The sequence below is a fragment of the Mustela putorius genome, unplaced genomic scaffold (assembly GCF_011764305.1).
Source record: "Mustela putorius furo isolate JIRA1106 unplaced genomic scaffold, ASM1176430v1.1 tig00000127_pilon_pilon_pilon, whole genome shotgun sequence".
In the NCBI taxonomy this organism is placed as follows: domain Eukaryota; kingdom Metazoa; phylum Chordata; class Mammalia; order Carnivora; family Mustelidae; genus Mustela; species Mustela putorius.
In genome coordinates, this window is record NW_025421288.1 from 15,301,192 (window position 1) to 15,313,332 (window position 12,141).

General features: G+C 66.9%; 1 protein-coding gene across 9 annotated transcripts in view; it reads right to left on the minus strand.

Moving 5' to 3' along the window:
* The window catches only part of KCNQ1 (potassium voltage-gated channel subfamily Q member 1), a 306,866-nt gene extending 298,032 nt beyond the window's left edge, over positions 1-8,834 (minus strand). For 2 of the 9 annotated variants that reach the window (XM_045066475.1, XM_045066478.1), the window contains exon 1: positions 8,418-8,834. In XM_045066475.1, coding sequence (XP_044922410.1) covers positions 8,418-8,794 — 377 coding nt within the window. In that variant the 5' untranslated portion in view covers positions 8,795-8,834. Of the gene's footprint in view, positions 1-6,396; positions 6,521-8,417 lie in introns of those variants that run through there. The other 7 variants (XM_045066483.1, XM_045066488.1, XM_045066468.1 and 4 more) reach the window with 6 other exon arrangements.
* Between the last annotated feature and the right edge of the window lie 3,307 nt (positions 8,835-12,141).

Below are 12,141 nucleotides of genomic sequence, written 5' to 3' on the forward strand. Positions count from 1 at the left end.
AGCGGCCCCCGCGCAGGGACCCGACTCATCCCCGTCTCTCCCGCCGGCGGAAGGACCGCTCTAACCCGCAGCCTGGGACACGCGTGGTGCCCCGTCTGCTCTCTTCTGTGTGATGTTTTGGTTTTTGTTTTGGGGGGATTTTTCGGCCAACATTTTTGAGATAAGCTGCACGACATGGGGCTGGGGGGGGCGGTCAGGGCGCGCAGTGCCCCCTCCGCACAGATGCTAGCATCCCGCAGACCGTCCCGCCAGAGGAGCGCGGGCTCCCCAGCCTCGCTGCCTGCCCGCACCGGCGTCTCCCGCTCCAGGACCGCGGGGAGCTGCGCTGGCGCCCCGCGCTCTCCTGCTGGGGGTCCGTGGGATTCCGCCCCTCGGAAGCCCCGTCCCCGTCACGCAAACGACCCTCCGCGAGAACACGCCGTCTCCGTCCTGGCTTTTCTCTTTTACTCTTTGCTCTCTCCGCAGGGCCCGGGGGCACGCCGGGGTTGTTTCTCGCACAAATGTCTGTACCCGTGTCTTCACGCGCCTGGCTTTGGGGTCCCGGAGGAGCCCCCAGAGTCCACCTGCTGGGCAGTGGGAGGGTCCAGCGGGCTCCTCCTTGGGCCTGTGCTCGCCCCGCCTGCGGACTGGAGCTCCCGCTCCAGGACGTCCGGAAGCTGAGTCTGTACCTAGGGGTTTATCCTGTCATCGCTTCCCTGCCTGTGACAGGCCAGCCCCACACGGTTTTAACTAGCCAGGCCTACATTTCACAACTTTCTGGGCTGCCCTAGGCAAAAACGCAGATGTGACTTTATAAGAGACCCGCTGGACACGTCACTGGACAGGAGACCAAACCACACGGCCCATCAAGGTCAAATGTTCACGGCACGTGGCTCCCTGGACACCACCTGAAACGCTCCTGGGCTCCCCTGGCAACCCCCTCTGCCACATGGGGGGCACTTCTGGGAGGCAGTGGCCTGTCCCCTGGTTTGGGGCTCCCCCTGCTCCTCTGCCCAGCTGGGTAGGCGAGAAGCAGCCAGCAGGTCAAGGAAGCAGCCCCCGCGGGACCGGGTGGGTCAGGTGGTCTCCGTTTAGAAAAGCAACCCAGGGCTGAAGGGAGCTGGGGGTGTGTGTGGGGGTCTCTGTCCAGCTGGCCTGGCCTTAGGTCCCGTCTTCTGACTCTAGGTGGCCTTCTCTGCATGGCACGTGGCCACCAAATCAGCAGGGAAGTGCAGAGGAGCCCCGTCCTGAGGACATTGTGGAAAGAAGCCGGGAGGGGGCCCAAGCCCTGGGGCACCCGGGGACGGGGAGGAGCCCACAGCCCCAGCCTCCCAGGGGCCTGGCCCCCAACAGCACAGCGTGGCCGCCAGCGCTCTGCGGAGGGGCAGAGGGGGCCTCTGCAGACCGGAGGCGAGGGCCGGCAGAGCAGGGTGCCTGTGGGCATGATGCCAGGAGCGAGACCCCCGCCTCACTTGAAGACATCAGCATCACACTCTCCTGGGCATAAGAGGGGCTGCTGGAGCCAAGTGGCCAGACCTCAGCTTCCCCAGCTGCAGGTGGCTGAAGAAAGGGGAACGGGGACCAGGTCCAGAGTCCTAGATCAGGGGGCGGGGGCGGGCTGGGCTCTCCCACCTGGGCCTTGTTCAGAGAGTGCCGCCCACCCCCTCTCTGGCTGCCCAGAGCCCTCCATGGACAGCAGCATCGCCGTCCCTGGGGCCACACGGTGGTCCTTCCAGAGGGACCCAGCCTGTGGAAAGACACAGGCTCCTGCTCGGGACGCACTGCCCAGTGCTCAGACCTGCACAGGTGGGCAGCGGTGGGGGGGGGGGGTTCCACCCGCCCTCAGGCTCTGCGCCCACCACCAGACAGCTGCTGTGGACACGGAGACATCCCCAAGGAACGTGCTCTGCAGAGCTCCCCCACACCCTCTCCAACCCCCCGGAGCCGGCAGGACTCGCCTCCTTCCCGAGCACACCCTTCTCCCAAGCTCAGGAATGCGCTGGATAAAAATACCCACTGACAGAGATCTCCAGGCCCGGCCAGTCTCTGGGCTTGAGCTGCCAGGCAGCAGGCTGACCGCCGCGGCGCAGGCTGGAGGGGGTCTGGGCTTCCGAGGCCGGGTGCCAGAGGTGACCCTGTCTGGAGTGCCTGTCCTGCCGGCTGTCGGGGGGGGGGGGACCGAGACAGCCCTCGGGGGCCCTGCCCATACGCCCGGCCCTTCTGCCGTCCAAGAGCAGCTGAGCCATCGGGGGTCTCCGCTCTGGGGCGGGGCGCCGGGGAAACTAGGCAAGGCTCCACCTGGGGCAATCTAGGAAGGTGTCCTGGAGGAGAAGCCTGCGGTTCTGGGCAGCGTGGCTTTAAGGCAGAGGGCGGAGCAGCCAGACTGAAGGCCTGTGAAGGCTGGACTCCCCCCCACAAGGGAGCGGTCCTGCGACCCAAAGGGCCCATTCACCGGCCACAGCAGCGCCTCCGGGCCGGGCCTTGCCCCGGCACCTGCTCCCTCCTGCCCAGCGGCTCCTCCCATCTCCTTCCAAGACAAACGGGTCAGCACAACCTCCGGCCACCCGAGGGGGCCTCGGCAGGCCTACCTGGATTCCAGCCCAGCTGGAGGAGGGAAGCACGGGCTTCTGAGTCAGACGGCCTTGAGCACGCGCAGCTGTGTGGCCTTGGGCCCCTCACCTCCCCTCTCGGAGCCCCCAAGGTTTGCACATGGCACCATCCGTCCCCCTCCCCTTGCATGGGGTTGGGGGGTAAAGGGAGCCCGACCCCTGTGCCCCAGCACCTTCACCCCAGCCACTGCCCACGAGAGCCCAGAGAAGGGGCCCCGTGTCACCCAGGCTGGGTACCAAAGGACAGACCGTCCCAGAGCTCAGGTCCCATCACAGGCGCACATGAGGATGGGCTCGGGTCCCCCAGCCCCCACACCGGAGGCCAATCAAGACCACCCTGCCCTCCGGGACATATGGGGATGCTCCCAGCACCTGGGAGGCCTCAGGAGAGAAACTGGTGGCCCTCACCGCCTCCCAGGGGGTGGACGGTCGCCCATGCTCTCGGGACCAGAGTCTCCTCCACGCTCTGCCCCTCGCCGCCAGACCCTTGCATGCAGAGAACGGAGCCACCCACGCCTGGCCCACCGCGCCACAACCGGATCCACGGGTCACAGTTCAGAGGGTGTGGACAGTCCAGTCCTCTGCGTCCCCGCCTCCAGCCGCAGGGGCTGGGAGCACAGGGGCTTCCAGAAACTTCCGTGTGGCCCAGGGCCCACGCAGTGCGCACCCCCCACGGGCTCCTCCTGGGCCCGCCACACTGCCAGGGCAGAGTGCTGTGCTTGGACGCCCGCTCCCACTTCACAGGACCAGACCCGTGCTGGCTCCATCCCTCCAGAGAACAGGGGCCTCACCGGCCGAAAGCTGGTTTCGAACTCAAGCCTGAGAAGGGCTGCAGGGCTCACCGCGTTCCCAGCCAGGGACCCCGGCAGGAGCGGCCACTCAAGCACGGGACGCGTGCATCCCCACCTCTCTGAAGGGAGCTGGTGGACGGCAACCCTCGGCCTGGGGAGTTGCCCACACCGGCCTGCACAGGGGCCGGGGACCCCCACTCACACCAGCAAAGACGTCCAGCCCTGGGGGAGCGCCCTCGGAGCTGGCTCCCGGAGGAGGAGGGGTCTGGGCGCCCGACTCCCTGGCAGGCAGGGACACGGGGCGTGCTGGACCGCAGGGAGACCCTGGGGGATGCAGCGCTCCAGGCCCCCCGCTGCTTCACTAGACGTGGCCTGTTTCCAGCCGGGAGCTGCTCACCGTTCCCAAGACCGGACATGGCAGCATCCGCTGCTTCTGTGTCCATGACAAGCCGGCTCCTGGGCCCTGGGGCAGCCCTGCCGGGCAGAGAGGTGCAGGGGTCTCCTGGGGTGGCCATAACAAAGCCCCACAGATGCTCACTGTCCCCCTGTCCCGGACGCTGAAGCCCGGGATGCAGGCATGGGCTGGCCGGTCCCCCCAACCCTCTCCTCTCCTGTGTGGACGGCCATGCTCTCCCTGGGCCCTCACAGGGTCGTCCCTCTGCGGGTCTCATCCCCTCTTCTCCTCAGGACCCTGGTCCCACGGGCTCGGGCCGCTCCGGTGACTCCATTTCACCTTGATCCCCGCTGCCGAGGCCCATCCTCTAAACGCAGCCACGTTGTACGTCCCACGGCTCAGGGCTTTGCCATAACGGTTTCAACACGAACATAGCCCCTGTGATCACGAGAGCACAGCCCACCACCCGCAGCACACACGACAACCCCTGACGGCCAGGCCCTGAGATCTCCGTGTCCCCGCCCCTCCTAGTCACCGGCAGGTCACCCCATGGGCACTGAGCAGCAGCTGGGACACCTCCCACCTCTGTTCCCTAGGACGGCCCCCCAGGCCTGGCCCCAGCCCCCATGACAGCCCGCTGCAGGGTACAACCCCACTGCGGGGGGACTGTGAGTGCCGAGGGGTCCCTCTGTTCCTGCGGCACGCCCACCAGGGCAGGCAAAGCCCAGCAGGAGCCACTGACTCAGGGCGAGGTGCAGGGAAATGTCCTTTCCCACCTGAGCAAGCCTGCGGGAAGGGGACACCTGCCCGTCCGGCCTGCCACGGAGGGGGTGCACACCCAGAGAGCTGGGGAACGCGGCAGGCCTGCCCGGCCCAGCGTCAGACATGAAGCCCCACCCCCGTCCACACTCTCTGCACCGCCTGGTCAGCCCACCGCCCGCACCAGGTGGCCTCCTGGCCCCAGACCCTGGCTTGTGCTCAGGGCTCCTGCCGATCCAGACTCTCGGGTCTCCCACCCGAGACCACCCTTCCCCGCCCACCACCTTCCTCGCAGCCTCGAGGTCTCCCCCTTCCCGGGCTGGTGACATACGGGAGGCCTGTGATCCCCCAAGTAAGCCGGACCATGAGCAGAGGACCAGGCCCCAGAGAAGGGGACACAGGAAGACGCACCAAAAGGAACTCCCAGCTTCACCAGGAGCCGGGGCGGAGGGACAGGCGGAGGAGGCGCAAAGGGGGCGGTGGGAAGAGACGGGACGGCCGACCTCCTCTGCACCGCACCTGCCACACAGCCCACTGAACCACTGAACCAGGGCGGACTCCTGGCACGTCAGCGACTAACGCTCACTCGCCATGAGGGGCTGCCAAAGCCACCCGGGGGCCTCAGAACTGCCGGGCCGGGTGACAGGAGGCGGCGGCCAGGGGCGCCCAGCAGAGCTCGAGGGTTGGGGCTCCCGATCTCCAAGCCCCAGGACGGCCAGAGCAGGTGCTGCCCGGGGAGGCCGCGCTGCACTGCGGGCTGGGAGCACCGGAGACGCCGGAGAACCGAGTGTCCGAGCAGCCACCGAGGCAGGACGCCGGGTCCAGGCTGTGTAGGTGGGAGGGCGAGGAGCCGCTGGGACAAGACAAGGCTCTGCACGGGTCACCCGGCCACTGCCGAGAGCTGGGGGGAGGGGGGCAGAGGCGAGGCAGGAGAGAAGGTGGGGCTCCCCGCAGCTCCTGGAACTGGAAGCCTCTCCCCAGTCAGGGCAAGGACAGGGAGCCCTGGGTGTCTGCAGAGGAAGGGGGGACCCCGTCCAGGGTCAGGGAGCGGAGGTCACTACAGGAATCCCGCCTCCTCCTTGGGCTGGGCCTCTCCCTGACCGCCGGCTCCACCGGGACCCATTACGGGGAGACCAGACCCCATAACCCCGGCTACACTGGGAGTCGCCTCACAGTGGGGACACAAAGGGTCCTGGGAGGCTGGGAGTCAGGGGGCAGGAAACCCGAGCGGACCGGGCAGTAGAGTCCTGCCCCCTGACCCCAGCAGCCGGGGCAGGCCAGGCGCACACAGGAAAGGCTGCTCTCCTGGCGGCTGGCGGGAGCAGGGGTTCCCCGAAGAGGAGGGGGACAGGATATCCTGGCTCGCTTCCCCAGCAGGGAGAGCATGCCCAGGCTTGCAGGGCCCAGCGGGACAATGGCTCCCACATCTCCCCACCTGCCCGGCCCTTCAAGGCCAAGGACACGAAGCTGGCCGGCCACAGCAACAATCCTGTCCCTTTCATGGAGTGACTCCACAAGGACATGGCCTTCTCTCGCACTATCTCAGACACTTCTTAGAGCCACACAAGGGCCAGAGTGGCCGCCGGCCATCCTGGGCCCTGGCCACTCAGCCACAGGCCACCGCTTTGACCCCAGCTCGAAGGTGAGGTCTCCTCCAAAGACTGGCCAATCCAGGGCCTGCTGACCTCCTAGACATATGGCAAGGGGCAGTCACCTTCCCAGGCCCCAGCTAAGCCACATGCCCTGCCTGGCCAGGGTCCCCTCCAGCCCCCAGCCCACATCAGGGGAGCTGCAGCTGCTGTCCACTCTCCAGGGCCGCAGCATACCTCCCACAGGGCAGGGCCCAGAGCAGGAAATGACTGACCCAAGGTCACACGGCCACTCCAGGAGCATTCCTTCCTGGCTCGCCCCCGCTGGGAAGATGCTCGGTCACCATCTCCAGAAGCCACCCCTGCTGGCCAGCTCCTAGAGAGGCCGGGCAAAGGCAACTCTGCTGAGCAAACTTCCGAGAGCTGAACAATCGGAATCAGGAAGAAAACACGAGTGTAAGCAGAGACTTCCTCTGGGGTGCGGCGAGCCCTCTTCCTCCACTCGGCACCACCGTGGCCAGGGAGCCCAGGCGTCAGGCACCCACAGGCCTGTGCCCCTGGGACGCAAACCAGTGTGGCTTCGGGCTGCCCCTCGCCCTGGCAGCTGTCCAGAGGTGGGGAGGCACCGCGACACCTCCTGGCGGCCCTCCAGGCATGCCTCCTGACTGCGCCCGGCACTGGCCTCTCAGCAGGGTCTTCTCCAGGACCCGGCTGTGGAGCCCATGCCAACCCTGGGCGTCTCGGGAGAGGGCTGGGAGGCAAGCAGCCCGCGTGAGCAGCGGCACCCACAAGGCTGACATTGGCTGGACATTGACACAGCTGGTGTCTGACTCATGGGATGCCTTGGGGTCCGTGCATGCAGACCCTCCCCCACGCCCCGAGACAAGCCACTGCTGCAGCCGTGGGCAGGGCCATAGATCAGCCGCGGTCACGGGGCACGCACGCTCTGACACTGTGGCAGGTGGGGACTGGGTGGGGAGGAGGCTTCAAGACTTGGGCCCATCCACGACTCCAGGGACACAGTCCCCGCGACCTGCCTTCCTGCTGCGAAAGCCCTCTCCTCTGCACAGAGGGAGCACCCCGGATCCAACCTACGCTTACAGAGGAGCCAAAGCGTGAGGCTGAGGCTGCCCCCTCCCCGCCCTGCCTCACCTGCCCAAGACTATGCTCCAGGCCAGTCAGAGCCTGGCTCCCACCGCACCCCTGGGGCCCCAGTAGCGGCCGCCTTGGCAAGAGGTAAAAGGGTCCCGAATCCTCACCCTCCTCCCTCCCAGGTGTCTCCCAGCCACTGGCCGGCCAAGGCGGCAGGAACGAGCCCCTGTCACCACCCACAGGAAACCAGAGGGAGCCCCCAGTCCTCATGATCCGTGGGGGGATGGCCGAGGGCGGGCCCGGGCCAGAGGCTGGCACTGTACCAAGAGGCTGAGGGCTGGGCAGCCAGGAAGTGGAACCACAGAGAGGCAGGGGAGGGCTCCAGGCGGGCAGCAAAGAGGGTGGCCCCAAGGAGGTGACTTCCTTGTAGCCCCCGCCCGAGCAACGGAGTGGCCCGCCCTGCCCCACGCAGGCACGCCACGGCAGGCATCAGAGCCACCTGGGTGACAGAGCCCAGGTGCACCCTCTGGAATACAGCTGCCGCCCATTGAGGGCTGGAAATGTGGGCCCAATCCCGCCCCTCCCCGGAGCCCCCTCCAGCCTCCTCTGCTTCAGGAGCCTGGTCCCCTGAGGGGGGTAGGGCCTTCCCCGCAGCCACAAGGACCCCTGAGGGGACAGCGCTCGGCCTGCCACCCTCTGGGGCAGTCCTGCACCCGCTGGCCCAGGAGACGCCCCGCACGTGGTCTGCCTTGAGCGGGGACCTGTTGCTGCCACAAGCAGGAGCCTCGGACCCTCCCCTCCTGGGGGCTCCTGAGTCCTGGGCGCCTGCGACCCTGAGGAGTTCTCTCCTTTACACCCAAGGGCGAGCTCCCTGGCACGCGTCCTTTCCCAGGAGGATTAACACCTGGACCGTCCTTCCCGGGGGGAGTGGAGCCAACTGCTGGGCTCGGGCAGCCTCCCCCACCCCCGCATGCCCGGGCAGAGCCTGCGGGAAGCCCCCCTTCCCGGGGTCGGACCCACACGGCCCTGGACTTCACAGGACGGGCTCCTTGAGTCCTGTTTTCCCCATTAACCTCTTCGTGCCTCCGGCAGCTCGGTTCGCAGCGGGCGCGGTCCCCGCAGCAGCAGGTGGCACGAGACTGCCCCCCCCCCGCCCCTCTGCGGCCCGCGGAAGCCCCCGGGCGCGGGCGGCGGCGGTACTCACACGGCGAAGTGGTAGACGAAGCACTTCCAGCCGGTGGGGCGCTCGAGGAAGTTGTAGACGCGGCCCTGGATGTGGGTGCGCGCGAGCAGCGGGCGGCGCGCGCTGTAGATGGAGACGCGCGGGTCGAGGCTCACCGGCGGGCGCGCCGCAAGGTCGGCGGGCGGGGGCGCGGCGGGGGGCGCCAGGGGCGCGGGCCCGGGGGCGCCGGGGGGCGCGATGGGGGCGTAGAGCGCGCAGCCCGCCGGGCCGCCCTCCGCCAGCTCCAGCGAGAAGGGACACTTCTTGGCCAGGCCCGCGCTGCCCCGCCGGGAGCCGGGCAGGCGGCCGCAGCCCCAGCGCTCCTTGTCGGGCCTGGGCGGGGAGGAGGCGGCGGCCATGGCCAGGCAGGGCGCGCGGGGGGCCGGCGGGCGGCGGCGCGGGGAGCTGCGGCGAGGGCGGGCGCCGGGGGCGCAGTGCGGGCGGCCGCTGCTGCCGGCCCGGCCGCGGCGGGCCGCTGCCCGCCCCGCCCGGGCATGGGGGCGGGGCCGGAGGGGGCGGAGGCCACGGGCCGGTCCCCGGGGATGGCGGCCCCGCCCCTGGCCAGACGCCCCGCCCGGACCAACCGCCGCTCGCGGGCGCCCCAGCCCGCGCCCCGGGCCGCTCTCCCGCTTGGCCGCCGGGTCCTGCCGGGTGGGCGCCCACCTGCTCGTCCCGCCTGTCTGCACCCACTTGCTCCGCCCGCTCGGTCCGCGCTCCGCTGCTCCGCCCCTCTGGCGCCCACGTGCGCGCCCCGCCCCCCACGCCCACCTGCGAGCCGGGTGCGGAGACCCCGCCGAGCGGGAGCGGAAGGCCGGGGCGCAGGTGCAGCGACTGCTAAGCGCCGGGTCAGGACAGGAGAGCTGGAGAGGGCACAGGCACCCACTTCACCGGAGGGAGGCTGGGGTCAATGGGAGAAGGGGGGGCACCCTAGGGCACGCGCGGACTCACCGTCCTGACGCTCGCAGGGCCGCGGGTGAGCTCCTCCAACACCCTGAGCAACGCCGTTCCCCGTGCCCGCCCATTCACCCTGTGGGTGGAGAAAAATGCAGTCGGGTCGGTGCCCACGGGGGGCCATCGGACAGGAGGCAAGCCTGGGTCACTGTCGGTCAGGGACAGCCCTTGGGAGCCCTGCCCATGGGGGATGTGGGGCCCACTGGAGACTGCCCGTCAGCGGTGTGGGCAGGGCCTGACCGCGGGGCAGGTCAGGGCAAGGCATTTTCAAGGACCTAGGGATGGGCAGAATGGGTGTTTTGTCCTCCTGGAGCTCCGCCCTGGCTTTGCCATGGCACCCCATGGATTTCCCAGGATGCTGGGGGTGAGGGGTTTAGAGGCAGGACCGGGTCCAGTGTGTGAGGTCCTCCACCCTGCCTTGGGCCATCGCTGGGCAGGCAGTCGGTTCCCTGCACGTTGGGGTGCGGGGGTGAAGGATGGGGGAGGGGGACGGGAAAAAAGGCCTCTCTGGGGACCTTGCGCAGGGAAGAGGGGTCACCGCAGGACTTTCCTGTAAGGGACCAGAACCTACCAGACACTTCCCCGGTCTTCCTGAGCACCCAGGCTGATTGATTTCACGTACGCGCCCCCCCACGGCAGAAAACCAGGTCTTGCTGGTGGCTAGAGTACCCTTCACCCCTGATGGTCCCCCACAAACGACGGCCAGCCGTTTGTATTTGCAGACAAATGAATGACGTGGGTCCCAGCCTATGCCCGGCGCTCCGGAGACTGCAGGGCCACTGAGGCTAGGGAAGCTCCCAGGGGAGTACAAACCCCGGCAGGCAGCCAGAGGGAGGTGGAGAGTCTGCCTCCGCAGAGCCCCAGGGGACAGGCTGGGGCACACAGGGGGCATTCAGTCGGCGCTTTCTGGATGCGTGCCCGCGTGAGCAAGTGCTGTCCACACGGCTACTTCGCCCTCCGAAGGACACCGGTCTTCTACTGGAGGAAGGACAGGAGGAGAGTCTGCTTGCACCCACCTCACCCAGGCCACGAGGAGCAGGTTTCAGAAGGATCAGAGGCTCAGATATAAAAGTGGAGATGCGGTCACGTGGGCTCTGTGAGCCGGTCCGGGGAATTCCGCAGCCACCTGTAGGCAGGGCCAACACGTCTGTCCCCCGGTGCTCGAGGTCCAGACAATAGCTGAAATTAGCAAAGTCGGAAAGACCAATGAGCCGCAGGGAAGGGGGTTTACGACCTCGATGGCAGGTCGAGGATTAACCACGCCGGCTGGCTGGTGCGGGATGTCCGACATGGGAGAGGCCGTGGCAGACGCCCTCGCAGAGGTGGGCCGAAGACGCCAAGCATTCCCAGGGTAAGGGGGAGTCCGTGATCTTTGCACTTAAAGAAAAACAAGCGATGTCAGTGGTAACAAGTAAAATGCAAATTAAAGGTGCTTGCTGGCTGACGGCATTGCTCCCCTGTGGGGTTGGCAGTGGTCCAGACGTTTGGACGTCCACACGTTCCAAGGGCGAGGCCCCCAGGGTACGCACACTCAAATCGCCGGTGGGCAGGGGCCGGCGTTACTGGCCACACGCTCAGGGTAGCTTCACTTTCAGGAACGGACCCAAAGCCCCGTGGAAAACAGAAAGCGAGGCACGCGGCGCTGGTCACATCAGGAAACCTCACTGACAACGGGAACGTCCCTCCAGGAGCTGAACCAAGCTCCGCACAGCCACCTGGGGACCCCGTTGTCAGTATTTTCACCAGTGTCTGAGGTCGGAGGAACTCAAAGCGCCCCCGTCACAGTAGCGCTAGTACTCTTACTTTGGGATTATGCATGGGATGTTAGGCTCCTTAAAAGCCAAGACTTTTGGGGTGCCTGGGGGGTTCAGTGGGTTCAAGCCTCTGCCTTCGGTCAGGTCATGATCTCAGGGTCCTGGGATCGAGCCCCGCATCGGGCTCTCTGCTGGGCGGGGAGCCTGCTTCCTCCTCTCTCTCTGCCTGCCTCTCTGCCTACTTGTGATCTGTCAAATAAATAAATTTAAAGGAAAAAAAAAAAAGCCAAGACTTTCAGTGTAAGGGAAGGAGGAGGAGGAAACCCGGCAGGTACAACCCATCCTTGAGTTTAAATCAGGAACATTGGCATTAACCACTGTGCCCTTTGTCTGCAAACAGTTAGTCTCTTGCCCCATGCGCCAAAAAGTTTCAGGAGAGCCCGTCCACAGCAGGACGATCCGAGCGTGAAACAGAATCACGGAGCAGAACACACACACCCAATATCTTAAAAAAAAAATCCGTTCACAACGACGCAATAAAAGAGCCTCCTTGACCCTCTGCTGGTTGCTCTGGAGCCCAGTGCGGAAGGGATGGTCGTGCGGGTCCTGCCCGCCCCGTTGGCACTGACCTTCAGGAGGAAGAAGCCACAGGTGCCGCACATGGCGCTACTTCCTCCTGCCCCTGTGCGTCCTGTGATGTCGGAAACGGCTTTGAAGCCGTCGGCAGGCAGGGTGGGGTGCCGAGTCGGGGCAGAGATTAGACCCAACGCCCGCTGAATTGGCCATTGTTGGGTGGCCGCTGAATAAGCTTGTGACGGGAACAACCGGACTTTTGTGTCTGTTTCTGTATTTTTTAAAATTATGACAGGTCGCCCCCCACGCACCTGGGGAGGCTTGGAGGGCCATGTGCCGGGCTGGGGCCGTGGCGGGGAGAGAGCACGGGGCTCTCAGGGTGCCCTGAGCCATGTGGGAAGCTGCTCTGGGGACCCTGGGCCGTGGCA